Here is a 19,773-nt window from a genome sequence, read left to right on the forward strand (position 1 = left end):
AAGAATGACAAAAGTAAGGAAGGAAGGGAAGATGGGCTGAAAAAAATACTCTGTGCCAAGCCTGGAGAGTCTATTCATATACATCAAGTTGTCTGTCTGTGGCATGCACAGTGGCCGATTTGGCTGGAGGGGAGGTCCAGGTGGCAGTTGCTGATTCAGGGGGCTCAGGCTGTGGGGGTTATGATTACGAGGATGTGGGATTTCCAGCTTTCACATTAGGACCATTTCCACCAACTGCTACTTTGGGAATCCTTCTGGTGATATAAATGTTTCCCATCCATCTCTTGTTTCACGGCAATCAATCACTGATTTTGCTGAGAAGTTAATTATAATAAAGGAGTTGCTGTGAAGTCGACTCTGAATCATGGTGACCCATGTGTGTCAGAGTAGAACTGAGCTCCTTAAGGTTTTCAACTGCTGATACTTCAGAAGCAGACAGCAAGGGCTTTCTTCCAAGGCACCTCTGTATAATGTCAAAGCACCAACCTTTCAGACCCAGCATCTTAACCTTTTGTACCACTCAGGGACAATTCATTAATCTACAATAATGGCACAAGTCAGATGTGGACATATGTATGTATGCATATATACACATACATATATACATATGTACGCATACATCAATAAACAGACTTAATTTGCAGAAAGTCACATAGACTGCAAAATGAAAGAGGAAGAAACAGAGAGACGGAAGAAGAAATTTAGAGGAGTTTTGCTTTCAAGGATAGGGAAATGGGGAAAATCCCGCGAGCTGTTGGGGAAGGAAGGCGACACTGGGTGAGCTAAGACGTGTGGCCGGCACTCCCTGGGCTCCTCTCTTAGCTACCTGGCTCTTGGGCAGTCTTGGGCCAGCATACATCCTAGTTCAACGTCCTGAGCAGCCGCACCTGTCCGATCTCCAGAAGGAGTAATTTTTTGGAGATGGGAGGGAAGGAAAATTCCGTTTCCAGGATTGCTGTCCCAACCCACACTGAGCTCCCTTGGGCTGTCCTCCGGGCTCCTATCCCGGTTCTCTCAAGTCTGCGCGCCCCCTCCTCCCACTAAGGGTACAGCATCAGGCCAGCCAAGTTCCCGCCGGCTAACACCATGGTCACTTTGAGAGCCCAGCCTCCTCCCAGGCACACGCGCCTGCGCGGAAAGAGCTACTGGGCTTGGGGCGACCGAGTTCTGCAGCGGAGAAGGGACACTTGGGACCAAGGCTCTAGGGGTGGAAGGGAATCTTCCAATGTGGGTAAGGGGAGGAGGGGTCCCTTAGAGTAGCCAGCTCCACTCACCTTACCAGGGGACTCAACGATCGGTGGCAGACTTTTAATTTCACTTTCGATTTCCTCTCAGAGGCGTGTTAGAAAAACTGGGGAGGAGAATGGGAGGAGAATTGAAGGCGGGGAATAGAAAAGGGTGAAGGGAGAGAAAGAAGAGTGGCAGATTAAAGGAAGAGGAGCGGAAGGGGAAATGCAAAGAGATTAGGAGAAGGTGGGGCGAGGGAGGAATTAGAAGGTCCTGAACTCCAAAACTGGAGTTCGTGGAAGCGGAGATTGAATGAAAACTCAAAAGTACTTCGTCCTAGGCTCACGTTCTCTCCCATTTTCATGTTTAGGTGGCTCTCTCACATTTCCCCTCCGCCGTTCCTGCCCAATTTAGTCTCAGAGTCCCCCGTGGTCTCTCTCTCTTAAATCCTATATCTAAAATTACCCTTTGCGGCTTATGCATCCTCTTCCATCCTTCCTCTCCCCACTGCTGCAACTACCCACTTTAGAGGAGTGTGCCTTAGAGGACTGGAGCCACCCAATAAAGATCTGTACAGATGCCAAGTTGACCAGGAGTGGAACTGTGGTACTTCAGGTTATGTGTCAACTTGACTGGGCCTGCTTTAGAGTGGCTGGGCAGCTGGATGTCGTTATTCCCTGTGGTGAAATTGGTGTAACTCCGTGGTGGAATCTATTGGAGCAGCTGAGTAGCTGCTTTAGGGATGTGGTCTGCTTCCATTGTATAAGGAGAAGTGTTGAGAAAGGTCTGCAGCTTTTAGGCACACTTGGACCCTGCACGCAGCGGAGTCTTCATTTAGCAGCCAGCCATGTGTCCTGCCGATCTTGGGGCTGTCTCTGGACTTGAAATAGTGGCCTGCTGTGTTGTTTGGTAATATTGGGACTGTGCCTAACTGCCTCTGGGGAAAACGTCACTTACTAGGGCATAAGAAAGGAACTGGACTCTTAGAAAAGTAAGGGTGATTTTACTACCTTACTCCTGTCAGGGACACAGAGACTTCTGCTGATGGCCTTGGTTAGAGCTCCGGGAATGGGAAGGTGGGTGGGTACCGTGGAGAGCAGATCCTGTCATTCTATCTGGTTGTTTGGTAATAAAAGTGATAAATCTACCAAAACCATGTCACTATATTTGGTTTGAAAGCAGAGTGGAAACAGTGAAAAAACAAAAACAAAATACTCAGAAAATGACTGCTTCACATCAGGGTAGACCCTTTGTTTGTTGCAGAAATTGAATAAGCACTGTTGGAAAGAGTACGGATATGAAAAGAGCATAGGTTTCAAAATAAGGCAGATGTGGACAGTGCTGACCTATTATTTATTAGCTGGGTGCCCATCTCATGGAGCTTCAATTTACTCATCTAATTAAGCAAAGGTATTAATGCATGTATTGGCCATGGTAAATAGAGAATATATTGACATTGTCAAGGGTTTCATTTTACTTGCATCTCAATCAATGCCCATGGAACCAGCAGTCAAGAAATCAAACGACAAATTTCATTAGACAAATCTGTTTCAAAACACTGGTTTAGAGTGTTGAAAAGCAAAGATACCACTTTGAAGACTGAGGTGTGCCTGACCCAAGCCATAGTATTTTTCATTACTTCAATATACATGTGAAAGCTAGGCAAAGAATAAGGAAGATCAAAGAAGAATCGATGCCTTTGAACTGTGGTGTTGTTGAAGAATACTGAATGTAGCATGGACTACCAGAACAAACAAATCTGTTTGGGAAGAAATACAGCCAGAATGCTCCTTAGTAGTGAAGATGGTGATCCTTTGTGTCATGTACTTTGGACATGTTATCAGGAGGGAACAGTCCCTATAAAGGACACCATGGTTGGTAAAGTAGAGGGTCAGTGAATAAAGAGGAAGACCTTTAATGAGGTGGACTGATACAGTGGCTGCAACAATGGGCTTAAGGATAACAATGACTATGAGGTTAGTGCAGGCCTGGCACTATTTCGATGTGTTGTACAGAGGGATTACTGTGAGTTGGAACTGACTCAGCATTACCTAAGAACAACAGCATTAATGCATGGAAGGTCCCAAAGTGGTACACTTGGTGCACTTGACTGCTAACCTAAAGGTTCTCAGTTCAAACCCACTCAGAGGTGCTCTGAGCAAGGCCCTGGTGATCTACCTCTGAAAAATCAGCCATTGAAAACCCATGGGCACAAGTCCACACTGACATACGTGGAGTTGCCATGACTCAGAAGGCAATTGGTTTATAGATGCATCTATCACAGGATTGTTTTGGTACCTGTCCAACAATATGCACACAATCAATTAACATAACATATATGCATAGCACTCCTCGGAGGGAAGGTTGGGCAATCTTCTTCCGTAGTGATACTGCCTCGGCAACTCAAGGAGGGGTCGCTATAAGTCGGGGCTGATTCAACGGCACACCACCACAACAAAAACATGCATAGCTGGCATTGTGCTCACCTTGTTAATTGCTACAAGGTCAAAGATGCCAGTCATTGCAAATTCCCCTTACTCCCTGTGCTTCAGTATTTCAGTATTCTTTTACTGGTGATGTGACCCAAATCTTTGTTCCTGGGGGATCAGTGTCCTTAGCGTTTCTGTCTTTAAAACATTGGCTATTGTTATTAGGCAATGAGAACTAGGCATCTTTCTAGTGTATACCTTGAGTTTTAGTAATAAATTCTTCACTCCATTATGTGTCAGCAACCTAAGTCCTCTTGCTAATGGAGATAAGTCATTCAAGCCAGTATAGGAACCCTAACCTCTGCCTGTTTCTTCAATGGGTTAAGAAATCCCAAATAGGATATAGTTGGAGATTTCAATTGATTAGAACCAGGTTTGCTTCTCTTGGTTGAAGGGTTTCTCTCTTCTTTACCAGGACCTTCAAACTGGCCAAGCTTTATGTTGTGGAGATGGAAAGAAGAAAGTTCTGTAAATGAGTTACTACTGTGACAGTAATTGGAGCTACTTTTCTCTCTCTGCCTTGATTCTCTGACCAGTGTATATATATATACTGGATATGAAAATAATACCCATATATTGGTTGATGATTTAAAGCCTATCCAGAATTTATATGACACTTTTCAAATATCATACAGTGGGTTTTATTTTTATTTTTTTTTATAGTGATTTGGGTAAAAGTTTACAGAGCAAATTCACTTTCCATATAGCAGCTCACATACACGTTGTCTCAAGACATTGACTACAATTTACCATAATACAACAGCTCCCCTCCCACTTCTTCCCAATAGTTACCTCTTCCCTGTGTCTATCCCTCCATGCACTTCTGCCCCCCTGAGCTGTCTCCCTGTGCATAAACACCCCTTCTTTCTCCCATGATTGTTCTCTCCAAGGAATGTATCTATTTACTGTAAATGTTCACCTCATATGCCTGTCTTTTGTTTGGCTGGAAGCCACAGGTTCAATTCCAGAAGTGTAGCTAGGGACCATAGTCTCAGTGGTTCCACCTGGTTCTATCAGACCAGCAAAACTGGTCCTTTTTTTTTCCCCTCCAAATGATTTTGAGTTTTGTTTCACATTGTTCTCCCTCTTTATCTAGGATCTCCTACATAGATCCCCCTCGGAGTGGTTGACAGTGGTAGCTGGGCACCATCTAGTTCTTCTGGTCTCATAGTCATATAGGCTGAGGATTACATGGTGTACCAGTCGCTTGGTACAGTGGGGTTTTCAAACGGGTGCCATACCTGAGCCTTTAGCTGTTCATCCCACAGTTCTACTGGGCCAGTTGCTTCTAGCTGATGGGGTACATTATAAGACCAGTGCATTCCATAGGGTGAGCCCAGTAACAGAATCCTTTGACCGTAAAATGAGTTCTGTGGTTACAAGGGATGTTGCTGGAATGTCCTTATGGGCTAACTTGATGGTGTATGTTTTTTTTTGGTGGTGCTGACAGAAGCACTGAAGGTGAGAAAAGTGAATCTGTCTTTGGAATATGTACCTATTTTATGAAGACAAATTGCTGTTGGCTCAACATAACTAACCTGCCACTAGAAGACTGTCTAGACTCTCCTAGAAATGGTGAAAAATCAGGCTCAGAGTTGACCTTTTGTGTACAAGTGCCCATAGTAGAATTTACTCATCTGAATAGAGGTTCTGCCTATGCTCAATAGCATGGGCTTCCCTCATCAAGTCTTATCTATTTATTGCTACTAATAAGGACATGAACAATCAATAGACAGCTAGAATTGAGGCTGATCAGCATTCACAGGATGGATAATCTTTTCTACCTGATAATTGAATGTGTTCTCTTCACTGGATACTTTCTGGTGGTATTCACATAGGACTAAAATATTTTTGTATTCTGGACTGTTTCTTAGAAATTCAACATGTAATCTCTACTCATAACTTTTGGTCATCAATCTTTCTATCTTATTTTTTCTAAGCCTCTGACCAACAGGTAAAACTGCATGACATGGTCAATGTGAAATGATACATCACTTTATCTTTTCTTCCAAGCAAAGTGGACAACCCAACCCCTTGTTTGATGTCCTTCCTATTGGAAAGATTTTTCTCTACCACCGTCTTTTAGGGTGATATGTATTGGTTACCAAACTTGTGTACCATCTCAGTCCTCTGATCTCTTCTTTTATTCTATGCCTTAACACCCTACCAGTTCATTCACCACTCTGTACATATACTCTGAGATTTGGATGAAACATCCCACTCAAGGGCTTGGGATCCAGATTTCTTAACGACCACTATAGGGCCCAATGATATAACCAAAAAGTACAGGAAGTTAGCTCTCCATGGGGTAAACATTGACCAATGGGAAATGGGAGACTAGAGAGAGTGGGACAAATAAACCCTCCTCCTTCTCTTCTATGTACTACTTCAAGGTGTAGCTCCTCCTTGCAATCTTTCTGATAAACTGGCTGAGGAATCTACTGTATCTTCTAGAAATTCATTAGGAATAATTTCCCAGTGTGATAACGCATCCATTGGATTGTTTTGCATTTTCCCTTGCCTCACTTCCCTTTCTTTTTATTCAGAGTTCCTCATTCCTCCCCAACCCCATTCTCATTACCTTCTGAATAAAATGTCAATATTTGAATCTTAGCTCAAGCCTATCTAGAGGACCTGGCTTAAGACATAACCCCATGTAGGTTAATCTATTTGGCACTGTGAGTAAAAGAACCCCGATTTTGTGGACTCATTTAAAGCCTATCAGATAATACAGATTTTAGAATGAGTAGAATGGGGAGCACTCTCTAGTGCTCCTAGGATCAGTCTTGTGTTTCACTTGTCTATTTCCATTTATCTTCCATCCAAAACTGGGAGACAACCTGGTCTTGACCACATTTATTAGTTTGAAGTTTCAGTGTAAGAAAGGATCCTAGAATGAATTTCTAGACAATCTTAAGAAAAGATAGGGTGCTCTCAAATTAAGCTCTCTTAAATCTGTATTTTTTTTTAACAAAACACAGTTAATAATCCATTAAAAATTATAATCTTATTTTCAGAACCTGTAACATAATAAAATCCTTCAATTTTTTAAAAACTAAAATTGAAATGAATGAAAAGAGGTGTGTAATAGGTATGGGAAGGACTATCTTGGGATCCATGGAGGACAAGATTGGTGTCCAGGTTAGAAGGACCACTTGGATGATCTCAGGAACTGCTTACAACATCAAGCAGAATGAACCTTGAAATGCCCTGCTCTGTAATCTCCAGGACATATGGCACCTGGTGTGGAACAAAGAGAATCCAGACATCTTGGGGTGTAGACTGTCACCTTTAGATATTCTCCTCTCCATGATGGAGAGAGAGAAGGAGTGGCTAGCTCAAGTTGGTGAATTAAAATCTCTGACAAAATACCTAACCAGTGCTATTCAAGACTGTCAAGGTCATAAAAGACAAGGCAAGTCTGAGAAACTCCCTTTACTCCAGATCGGAAAAGATGAAAGGAAAATAATAACCAAGTAAAATGTGATAACCTGTACTGGATCCTGGAACAGAAAAAGAACATTAGTGGAAAAACTGGTAAAATCCAAATGTCTGGTTGTTGTTGTTATTATGTGCCATCGAGTCAGACCCAACTCATAGTGACCCCTCCTTGGGTTTCTGAGACAGTATTACTGCAGAAGTAGATTGCCCCATCTTCCTTCCAAGGAGTGGCTGGTGGGTTTGAACTGCCAGCCTTCTGGTTAGCAGTCAAGTGCCTTAGGCACTACGTTAATAATGTCTGGAGTATAGTTAATAGTAGAATACTAATAATAATTTCTTAGTTTTAACAAATGTACCATTATTGTGTAAGATGCGAACCCTTGGGAAAAGGGTAATCAAGAACTCTTTATACCATCTTTTCAACAAATCAAATTATTTCTTTTAAAAAAAAAAACAAAATACTCTGACCATGTGTGGTGGGGATTCCAGACAGGTTACTGAAGACAGTTCTCATAATTCTGATTCCACGAAATATCCTTTGCCCCAAGCATATGAGGAAAAGTGATTTGCATGCTATCACTCAGTTAGTAAGTGACAGATCCAGAAATAGAGCAGAACTTTGCCACTACATCATTCTTGATCTGTGATCTCCAAGGGTATTACTGGGAGAGACAGAGAGATACGGCTTCATCATTAAAGCTTTACTTTCAACCACCTTCCTTCCCTAGATACAGGCATAAAGATGAATGGAAACTCCTTTTCTCCTCTCTAACACTTTCATGTCTCAAGCACTCACATGTCTTCGCTATGCTGCCTGATTTCTCTTTGCCAGAATTTTGGGAAAGCCTGTGTCCATTCCCCATAGAAGTGAAATTCATTACCACCTCTGTTGCCCCAGAAGGATAGAGTGTGTTCCAGATTCATCTCCTTAGTTCCCACCTGCCTGGTACACCATGTGTCACCAGGCAATTCATGGGGCTAGGCTGTTTGGGAAGAGCAGGTGCTCAGTATGGGACACTTTAGTATCCTCTTGGTGGCCCCTAAGAAAAATCACCAGGTGCTGAATCATCAGGATGTACTGCCTGAAGCGTCCTTCCAGGTCCCAGAGCTGCCTGGCCCAGCACTCAAGGGATTTAGCAAGTTCAAGTATGAAACTCTCTTGGATTTGCACTCGGATCCCAGCAGACCTGTTATTTTCCTATTTCCATCCGGAGGAATATAAAGTCCTGATCTTTATTGACCAAGCAAGAAATGCTTTCCACAAACAGAGAGACAGATGAGAGGAGACACAAGCTCTGGAGCTGCGGTGAGTGCTGGGGCTAAGGCCACTCAGCTGGGGCTTGGGGTGAGGAGATTGAGCACCTAGGCCTTGCATTGCAGGCTGACAACAGCGTGTCTGCCTCTGGACAGTGCTGAACGGTCTCTGCCTAGGGCAGGGCAGCTTCTCTCCAGATCTTTTCCTAACCTGAGAGGTGAGAGTGGTCTCACAACCTTTACTGATCCTCCCTCTTACATCATAATGTACTTTGGGTGAGCATCTGTGATAAGCTCTTATCACACCATTGCCCCTTTTGCCTGTTCCTTGCTGATCTAGACCCAGAAACATGGTAAACCTCATCATAAAAGGAAACACTACTCCTCCCCACTCCACAGTTAACTTGCCAAACCTGGAAAATCAAATGATAGATGGCTCCTAGGCTCACCTGCAATGGCTGCTCCAGGCATAGGCTGCATCTGATAGGTGTCTTGCATCCTGTTGTAGGCCCAGTTTGTCCTCTGTCTCAGTCTGGGCCTGCTGTTTAGTCTCCCCTTACAGGATATATTTTGACTAGTTGGAGCAGAAGAGGGGTGAAACACTTCTCATCTCATCCTAAATGAACCCAGGTAAGGAAGGCTGCTAACTGTGTAAAGCTAATCATAGCTTATACTTATTAAGGGCTTATGATTTCTTCATGAACTCATTTAACCCTCACCACAGACTAATGAGTAAAGTACTCTTTTTGCCCCCATTTTACAGATAAGACCATTAGGACACAGAGGGGTTAAGAAATTTGCCCACAGTCATGCAGCTAATTAGTAGTGAAGTAAGAATTCAAACTCAGGTGCTATAGATTACAGCCCATTCTTCTAATTCTGTGCTGCCTGCATAGGATGAAAATTCACAATAAAATATATGTAATATGCCACTCTACTCCAATGCGTGCAATGACAATATGAAGAGGTATATGCTTTTAATAGACACATATAGATTACAGCCCATTCTTCTAATTCTGTGCTGCCTGCATAGGACGAAAATGCACAATAAAATATATGTAATATGCTGTTCTGGTAGCATAGTGGCTAAAGCACATGACTGCTAACCAGAAGGCTGGCGGTTCAAACCCACCAGCCACTCCTCGGAAGGAAGGTTGGGCAATCCTACTTCCGTAGTGATACTGCCTCGGAAACCCAAGGAGGGGTCGCTATGAGTCAGGGCTGACTCGACGGCACACAACAACAACAACAACAACAATTCCAACACCTGGAATGACAATATGAAGAGGTATATGCTTTTAATAGACACAAATTATTTATACTATGAAATCACATTTGCAGATATCTCATATTTATCTATTAGGAGGGAAGATCAAAGAAGGCCGAGTTACGATATATTCTTTAGTGCCAGTGATTACAGAAAAAGGCCTTTGTGCCAGATTGATACTATCTTATCTTTGATTCTTTCAATTTTTTATCATTCAATACTAGCAATATTCCCAAACCATTCCTCATAAGTAACCAGGCCTCACCAGTTAAATCTAATCAAGAATTTTGGTTGCTAACTTTCTAAATGAGGCAACGGATATAATCAGATTTGAAGGGGGTCTATTGTTTAAAAAATATTTAAAGAGATATGTAAAGGATAGTATAAATAAAAAAGAATCAGATTTATTTCATAATCATGATTTTTTTTCCTATGTGGACTCCACATCAATAAACTATACAATCTTTTGAAAATTCCAGTTTTATTCCTTTAATCGGATTTCACTGCAATGTCATTAATAGCTTTCAGATTTAAGTCGGAAGGAAGGTTGGGCAATCTTACTTCCGTAGTGATACTGCCTCGGAAACCCAAGGAGGGGTCGCTATGAGTCAGGGCCGACTCGACGGCAAACAACAGCAACAACAACAACAACAACAACAACATTAATGCAATACCCTTCAATTATTTCTCTGGTTGGATGTGGTGTGGGGAAGGAGATGTAGGGGACACCTCTTACACATTCACCCATTTGTCCCTAGACAATAATGATAACTTCCAACAGCTAGAAAGCGGCAGGAGGTAGAGGTCTGAGTTGGTAAGGGGGAGCTGGAGACCCCAGAGACAAGCGTCTGTGACTGACTAGTTACGGGTGTCCAGCCTAGATGGGTTGATACCAAGCTGATTTCCGAGCTTGGCCAAAGCACAGCAGCATCGAGAGCTTGATGTTAACACAGCGACACATCTATGGAAAATAGCACCTGTGGCAAGCACTGAAATTATGTACTTGTCCAAAAATCTGACATCTATTTTTAGCATCATTGTGCACCTTCAACAACTAACCTAATAATCAAAACTCCACCCTGGGGGCTCTATTATTCATTTTCATAGAAGAGAGACCATTTTATAGAAAGCTGGCTCTGGAAGGTTCTCTCTCTCTCACCAATCACCTTGGCTCTTCTCCAGCTTTGGGTTCTTTTTACATCCAGTTTGCTGGAGAAAACAATCCCTAAAGTCTAGAAACTTCTCAGGAGAAAGAGGGCATTTGACTTGCTGATGGGTGGATGGGAGGCCTTGGCCTGGGCAACTTCAGAAGCTGCCATCACCTGATGCAGGGCTGCTCCTTTGGATGTGGAGATTGTGGGGAGGGATGGGGGGATGGAGGCAGTGGGAGAAGAAGTCTCTGAAGTCGGGAAAGGGCTCTGATATGAACGTATTAGTTTTGCTGATTGATCCCTCACGCTGGTGATGGAAACTGCATGGTTAATGGAAACAGCCCTCTTCAAGTGGCATCCAAGGCATGTACCATACCTTCCATACCTTAGATATGCCCCTGGGCAAGCATGAGACCTTCCCTAGCTCCTGACAATCTTTGTTGGCAAGGGCTGCAGTGTCAGGGCTCATTTTCCTGTAACCTCCCCCTTGGTTCCAGGCTTGGGGCTTCTTCAGTCCCAATACTCAGCTGCCATAGCCAGAGGCTTTAAGCCTTGAGTGCTGGAGACGAATACCTGGTTGCTACAGAAATCTTGGGAGAAAGTGATCTCCAAACTTCTCTAAGTTAGGTCATTTCCTTTTGCTTATTGATCATAGCTTAGCTTTCAAGTCAAGAGACATTTGAGGACAGACTTTCCCGATTAGAGAAAGAAAAAATATCTTTGTTCTGTTCATGGTCTCTTGGAGTTCCAATAAGATGGTAGAGGGGCAGAGTGTAGTTTAATTTTTTTTCCTTTCCTTCTCAGAAAGAGAAGCTCTGGTGGCATAGTGCCTAAGACATTTGACTGCTAACCAGAAGGCTGGCGGTTCAAAACCACCAGCCACTCCTCAGAAGGAAGATTGGGCAATTTACTTTCATAGAGATACTGCCTCAGAAACCCAAGGAGGGGTCGCTATGAGTCAGAAAAGCAACTTAACAGCAGTGAGTTTGGTTTGTGGGTCTTCTCTGCATTATTCTCTACCCCTATCATCTTTCTCTTTCCAAACATGGTTTTACTAAGTTTCTTCTTTGCTCTCTTAGGACATTACTGCTTTGAGGAGAAAGTTGTTCTACATATATGCCTAGACCATGAGCCTGTAATTAAACTCACATAGTGTACCACACAGGAATAAACAATAAGCACTTGGGCTGCTTATAATCTTAGGACTCTACTATGGGACAACTCAAGGATTAATGCACGTAAGAAGTGAGGGAGGAGGCAGGGGTGATAAATGAGAAGATCCCATAAATCTGTAATCCCTTTTTATTTGGGGAATGGAAATTTGCAGCATTAATAATTATGGCTAACAAAAAGAAGCAGCACAACAATGCTTGAGTGTGGGCTCTGAAATCAGACTGCTTGAATTTGTACCCTGGTGGACCCACTTTCTAACTTCATAATTTTAGGTAAGTTATCCAACCATTAGGTGGCTCAGTCTTCCCATATGCAAAATGGGAATGATAATTGTACTCACTTCAGAGGGTAGTAAATATCCAATAAGCATTAGTCATTGTAGATATTTTTAGTGCGTATTGTGTGACAGGCACATAATAAGTGTTTTACAAGTATTCTCATTTAATCCTTACAATGACTTCAAGAGGTAGATAATAGTTTTTAAAATTTTATGGATGAGGATGCTGAGAAACAGATGGATGCATGACTTTGGAATCAATAGACTGTACTTAGAGCCTGACTCTTCTGCTTACTTCCAGTGTGATCACTGACAAGTTTCTTCACCTCCCAGCCTCTATTTGCTTATCTACAGAAGGGGGATGATGATGCCACTCACAGACTTTGGAAGGAGGGAGATTTCATGAGATAATGGGTGTGAACCCCTAGGGTATTGTCAGGTCAGCTCCAACTCGTGGACTTTATGTATAACAGAACCAAACATTGCCTGGTACTGCACCGTCCTCAAAATCACTGGTGCGTCTGAGCCCGCTGTCGCAGCTATTGTGTTAGTCTATTCCATGGAGAATTTCCCTCTTTTTCACTGACCCTCTGCTTTATCAAATATGATGTCTTTTTCCAGCAGTTGGTCTTTCTTGATGATGTGCCCAAAGCATGCAAGGTGAAGTCTTGCTATCCTTGCTCCTAAGGAAATAAATTCCTACTAGGTGCTCTGGTAGCATAGCACCTAAGGCACTTGACTGCTAACCAGAAGGCTGGCGGTTCAAACCCATCAGCCACTCATTGGAAGGAAGATGGGGCAATCTACTTCCGTAGTGATACTGCCTCGGAAACCCAAGGAGGGGTCGCTATGAGTCAGGTCTGACTGTTGTTGTTGTTGTTGTTATGTGCCGTCGAGTCAGCCCTGACTCATAGCGACCCCTCCTTGGGTTTCCGAGGCAGTATCACTATGGAAGTAGGATTGCCCAACCTTCCTTCCGAGGACTGGATGGCACAAAACAACAACAACAGGTGCTAAACGGTTTATATTCTTTCTTATGTTTTCAGTCACCCTGTGAGGTCAGTATTCTTGTCCTTTTCTTATGTGGCAAGGTCAAAACTTTTTGGTGAACTCCCTTATCACCTTGAAGCATTAGAGAAACAGGAGGAGGAGGAGGAGGATACAACCTCCCTTGCATCAGACATCACTTGATTCTTGGTCCTTGGGCTGTGTCAGATCACCCAATAAGCAAGGTAAGCATTGGCTTACTTGTGCTTACTTACTAATATGCAGTGAACAATTTCACGTTTTTTCACCACATTAAGATTCTGCTTCTAGAGGTGGCTGGCATCTGTCTCTGTTCCAACCCCATAGCTCCTTCCTACAGAATCAGAACCGTTTTTCAAATTTACAATTCCTGACAGGGGTGGATTACCTAATAAGGAAGGTAAGCACAGACTTACTTGTGCTTATTTATTAATCTGTAGTGAACAGTTTTACTTTTTTTTTTTTTTTAACCACACCTTTGTGGTGAAATTGTGAATTGAAATTGTTTACTTTGCAACCTGAAGAATGTAAACAATGTCATTGAATTGTACATGGAGAATTTATTGAACTGGTGTATCCTTTGCTGTGTATAGTTTCACCAAAATGAAATAAGATAAAATAAAATAAAAGAATAGTTGCTAACACTTATTGACCATATGCCACACACTAAGCTAAGGTTGTTAACTATAATCTTTACAGTCTGCAACAGTGTGGAACTGTTCTTGGTATGTTTTTCCAAATTATCCCACCATCATTAATATAAACTCATTGCTCCCTAAGCTCATCTAACTTTGTGAGATGCTGTTGTCACTTTGATCCTAAATAGATAAATCTTTGCAATTACTCTTACTATCATCATTAACATCATTATCACAAACTAATTGGTGTAATTGTGCACACTCAGGTTGGAATAAATGAACATATTTAACTTTCCTTGCTGTGTACCTATTTCCTAGCTCTGTGCTTGAAATATAGCAGAAATTCGCCTTTGTAAGACAGTGCTTGTAAATCATAAGTCAAATCATCTACTTATTCTTTCTCCAAATGTTTATTTAGTTCCATTCTGTGCTAGATCCTGTGCTAGGTTCTGGGGCACAATGATAATGAAGACAAACATTCTCCAGCTCTGTGAGGTAGGTATCATTTCTCTACCCCTGTCCCCTGCCACTGACTGCCAACTCAGTACTCTCCTGAGACCTCCTCTTGTGTGTGTATCATCATATTCAATGCTTTCTTCCAAAATGTTGTCAGTGTATATTACCTGTCTCCTCACCAGTTCTGAGCTGGCAGTGCAGTTTCTGGCTCCTGATCAGGGCCACCTACTGTGGCTGCACTGGCTGAGAACCACAGTTCCAGGGCTGTGATTAAAATGTGAACAGTGCCCTCTACACTCATACAGAGTGGTGGTCCTGACCTTGATAATTGTTCACACATATATAGAATAAGCACATAATTAGACTGTGGTGGACTCATCTTTGCTAGAGGCATGTGCGTACTACACTTAGCCTGGGGAGACTGTCTGGAGGGTTGAGATGGGTGAAATGACTCCCTCTATGAACCTTTCCTCCACCATCTGTAGCCCTACAGTTTACTAAAGATATACATCTAAATAATGGGCAGAAGAGGGAATAATGGCATTTTGGTGTAGTTCAAGGGGTTATCTTTCTGGACTATTATTATAAAGAAAATTATCCTGAAAGAGTCTTAGACTTTCACTAATAAGGGGAAAGAAATATGTGAGAAAATACTATGTCATAGCAGCTTTACTAGCTCTCTCACTTTATAGGATTAAGCTGTTACATGATGCAGATATTGCAGACAAGAAAACCGAAGCTCTGTGAGGTTACATAACTTATACTAAATTGCAGTTAAAAAGTGACCAGCCTCTTAAAAGCATGAAAATGCACAGTGACTATGCAGAATATTTTTAAAAACTTCTATAGATCAATATGAAAAATGTTCAAAAGGAAGATATTCAAATAGCCAATAAACATATCAATAGGTACTGACTTTATTAGTAATCAAGGTAATGTGCATTAAAACTACAATGCAATACTGCTACTTGCATCCTGAATGGCTATAACAAAAAGATCAACAAAATCAAATATTGTTGAGGATATAGAACAAGGAAACTCTTCTACTCTGCTGATGTGAATGTAAATTGGTACAATCACATTGGAAAACTGTTTGGAAGGATCTACTAAAGTTGAATATATGCATAGCTTATGTCACAAAAATTATTCTAGGGTCAGTTGCTGTTCATTATTTGTGATTCCATGTTTGCAAATTTGCCTGCTGGCTAAACATTGTAACTCCAAAATCAATACTTGTGGAACATTTGTCATCTGTCACGGACATGCTGTAAGGGCAAATACAAATTAGAAGAAAGAATGGACCAAACCAAAGAGAGGCTTGATTCTCTGCTGAAGAAAGGGAAGTGCTCTCTACCCCACCCTTTGCTTGGAGCACTTATTTTGAAATACTTTAAGTTCTTTCTCTGCCATTTTGAAATGCATGTACTTTTAAAGGCTAAATAAGCCCCTCACCAATTTTACAACTCAGGTGTGCTTCCTGAAGGAACTGGAAGTCTTCTCTTTGAAATGTAATCAGTCAAGGAAGATAGCACCCTTATGTATCAGTTTCCTGGGAGGATGGGAGCCTAACTTCAGCTGACACTTGGCTCCAAGTTGCAAACCTACCTCTGGTCATAAAGATGAGATTTTTTTTTTTTTTTTTTTCCTTTGGATAAAGGCAATTAGAAAACACAGGTGGCTAGCCCAATTACTAGGTGATTTTAGGGTGACAATGTGTGTACAATATGGGTTGCATCTGCTTAGCTGTATTAAAGGATAGAATTCCTTTTTGTTTTTGCAGTCTCTTTAGTAAATTGTTTGTGATGTGCATTATGTTTGGTTTAAATAAAATTTCTTTCTTTATCTTCTACTTTTATGGAGAGCTGGCTAAGACAGCAGATTTTGTTTTTAATTATGTTTCTCCAACAATGCCCAGGGTGGAAAAATTTTGAATTAAACAATGTGCAAGTTCCCAGCTGAAGTTGAACAAGCAACACTCTACCTTGTTTTAGCTCTCATGCTGTAAACAAGTATCCTTTTCACAGTCTATTTTGTGCCATGTTTTTCACATTTTTGTGCTTTTTGTAGGTGATTTCACTGTTTAAAATGGCTGCAAGCATTGTGCTGAAGTGCTACCCAATGTTCCTAAGCCCAAGAAAGCTATAGAGAAGGACTTACAGAGGAAATACATGTTAGATAAGCTCTGTTCAGGCATGTTATAGTGATGTTGGCCATGAGTTCAATGTTAATAAATTAACAACATATATTAAATAATATATCTTTAAACAGAAACACACATAAAACAAGGTTATGTATAGAGTGGTTGACCAAAATGTGCCCAGAGGCTTGCAGAAACTAACCTTGTATTTCTCTTAGAGAAGTGGTTCAATATTCACTAATTCAGTGTTCATGGAAACTTTATAGACAATAGCTTCTGCAAAAAATGAGAATCAACTGCATATACCTGACAGAAATGCATATATGTGTTCACAAAAGACATGCATTATAATGTTCATGGCAGCACTTAATATTTATACTAGCTCCAAATTGGAAAGCATTCAAATGTATGCCAAAAGTAGAATGTATAAATGTGTTGAGGTGTAGACATACAATGGAAAATTATACAGCAATGAGAGTAAATGAACTACATCTACATGCAGCAATATGGATGAATCTTGCAGACATAAAGTTGAGTGAAGGAAGCCAGAAACATAATATTCGTACTGTATGACTCCAGTCATATAGATTTCAAAAATCAAGAAAATTAATTTGTAGCATTGGAAGCCAGGAGAGTGGTTATACCCAAAGGATGAAGTGACTGGAAGGAGTCACAAGAAGGTTTCTGGGGCTTTGACAATATTTCATTTCTTAGTGTAGGTGCTTGTTATATGAAGGTGTTCACTTAGGAAAGTAAATAAAATAAAGGCACTCAGATTGAAAAGGAAGAAGTAAAATGATTTGTAGTTACAGATGATGTGGTATTTTATGTAGAAAAGCATCAGGAATTCACCAAAAGCTATTAAATTTCAACAGAAATTTACTCTTTATCATTTAGTCTGAGAAAATACTCTGGAGGAGGTAGGTTTTTAGCTATAGCTTAAATGAAAAAAGGAGATTTCTTAGGCTGAAGAGAAGATCGTTGCTTAGTAAAGATTTGAGTGGCTAAAGAAATAACCCTAAGCCATAAGATCAAGCAGAAAATTTATTCAATACCTCTTTATTCAAAAAGAAAATTAAACTAGCCAGAAAATGGAAGGGAATGGAGCTTCTAAGAATTAGGTTTCTATCATAGATTAAGACAAAATATGGGGCAATCTTCCCTCATAGCCTACATTTAAACACACAGACACACACACACACATACACACACATAGCAAAAAACAACCTGTTGCTGTCAACTAAATTCTAACTAATAGTGATCTATGAGACAGAGTAGAACTGACCTACAGGGTTTCCCAAACTGTAATCTTTACAGAAGACTGTCACAGCTTTCTCCTTCAAAGCAGCTAGTGAGTTTGAACTACTGACATTTTGGTTGGCAGCCAAGCATATTAACCACTGCATCACCAGGGGTACACCAGGGCTTCTACATAATACCAAAATGAATGAATACTTCTTATCCCTAGGGTGGACAATTCCCTCCTGGAATCGCTATGTTCTCCTGCAACACCAGCACTTTTGCACACACTACATTCCTCCTCACTGGCTTTCCAGGCCTGGAGGCCTCTCATCATTGGGTGTCCATCCCTATCAACTTGATCTGTGTGGTTTCCATCTTTGGCAACAGTATCATCCTGTTCCTGATCCGCACAGACCCAACCCTACATGAACCCATGTATGTCTTCCTGTCCATGTTGGCAGCATCTGATCTGGGCCTCTGTGCCTCTACCTTCCCCACCATGGTGCGGCTCTTCTGGCTAGGTGCTCGGGAGCTGCCCTTCAACCTCTGTGCAGCACAGATGTTCTTCATTCATGCCTTCACCTATGTGGAATCTGGTGTGCTGCTGGCCATGGCCTTCGATCGCATAGTTGCCATCCGGAACCCTTTGCACTATGCCACAATCCTTACCCACTCAGCCATGGCCAAAGTGGGGGCTGCCATTCTAGTGAGGGCTGTTCTGCTCAACCTCCCAGGACCCATCCTCCTGCGACGTCTGCTCTTTCCCCAGGTCAGCATACTCTCACACTGCTACTGCCTACACTGTGACCTTGTGGCTCTGGCCTGCTCAGATACCCAGGTCAACAGTCTGGTTGGCCTGGTTTCCATCCTCTTCTCACTGGGACTTGACTCTTCCCTGATCATGCTCTCATATGCATTGATCCTACAGACCGTGCTGGGCATCGCATCACCTGGGGAACGGATCAAATCACTAAATACATGTGTCTCACATCTTTGCATTGTTCTCATCTTTTATTTGCCCAAACTGGGGCTGTCTGTGTTGCACCGAGTAGAGAAGCACAACTATCCTGCTCTAGCAGTGCTCATGGCCAACCTGCACTTCTTGGTTCCGCCTTTCATGAACCCCATTGTCTACTGCGTCAAGTCTAAACAGATCCGCCAGGGCCTCCTAAAGCGCTTCCAGAAGAAGAGGATTGATGTCTCCTAGAATGGCAGATGGACCAATGGCATCTTAGGGTTCATAGGGGAACCCAGAGAGTAATGATGAAGCAAGCCCTTTATAGAGAGGGCACTGTCATCTCAATCAACTATAGTTAAGGAGCCCTGATAGTGCAGTGGTTAAGCACCTGACTGCTGACTGAAAAGTCATCAGTTCAAACCCACTAGCTCCTCTGTGGGAAAAAGATGAGGCAATCTGCTTCTGTAAAGATTACAGACTTGGAAACCCTTTGGGACAGTTCTACTATGCCATATCGGGTCACTATGAGTCAGAATTGACTCAAAGGCTGTGGTTTTGGTTTGGGTTTTTTATAATTATAGTTTTTTGTAGATTGAATCTATTGGAAAAGATATCAAAATACCACCTTGACAATACTCTCATCGCTCTATCTGACCAGAGCCAAAATATTTCAGACTCACATATACTGTGAAATATCCCCTTACCCAGGGGTTTAATCTTACTAACTGAAAGGATGTGTGTGCATATCTCTTCTTTTTCCTATTTTATTTTATTTTTTTGCTTGTTTTCTTATTTGATTTTTAAGCCCAAGGAAGATAAATGATAAACTATATTTACCTTTATAGTGGTCCTCTCCTCCCAAATTATTATCAACCAGCTCATATTCCGAGGAACAGAAAAGTGTGTGTGTGGGGAAGAAATACATACAACACTGTACATGTGCAATTTATCTAGCACTTATTTGCAGCTAGAGTGATAATTTCCTCTTGGTTTTCTTTGTGTGTGTCTCTGCTGTGAGCTACAATTTGGCCCTGCCA

At 41.8% G+C, this 19,773-nt stretch overlaps 1 protein-coding gene across 1 annotated transcript; it reads left to right on the forward strand.

The window, feature by feature from the left end:
* The first annotated feature begins 18,031 nt into the window (after window positions 1-18,031).
* LOC103197125 (olfactory receptor 51G2-like) lies at window positions 18,032-18,985 on the forward strand. The gene has a single exon (XM_007941005.1). It carries the CDS (start codon window positions 18,032-18,034, stop codon window positions 18,983-18,985), a length of 954 nt encoding a protein of 317 aa, XP_007939196.1.
* The last annotated feature ends 788 nt before the right edge of the window (window positions 18,986-19,773 follow it).

The sequence above is a fragment of the Orycteropus afer genome, unplaced genomic scaffold (genome assembly GCF_000298275.1).
Source record: "Orycteropus afer afer isolate SDZICR_OR568_19922 unplaced genomic scaffold, OryAfe1.0 scaffold00074, whole genome shotgun sequence".
NCBI classification, from domain to species: Eukaryota; Metazoa; Chordata; class Mammalia; order Tubulidentata; family Orycteropodidae; genus Orycteropus; species Orycteropus afer.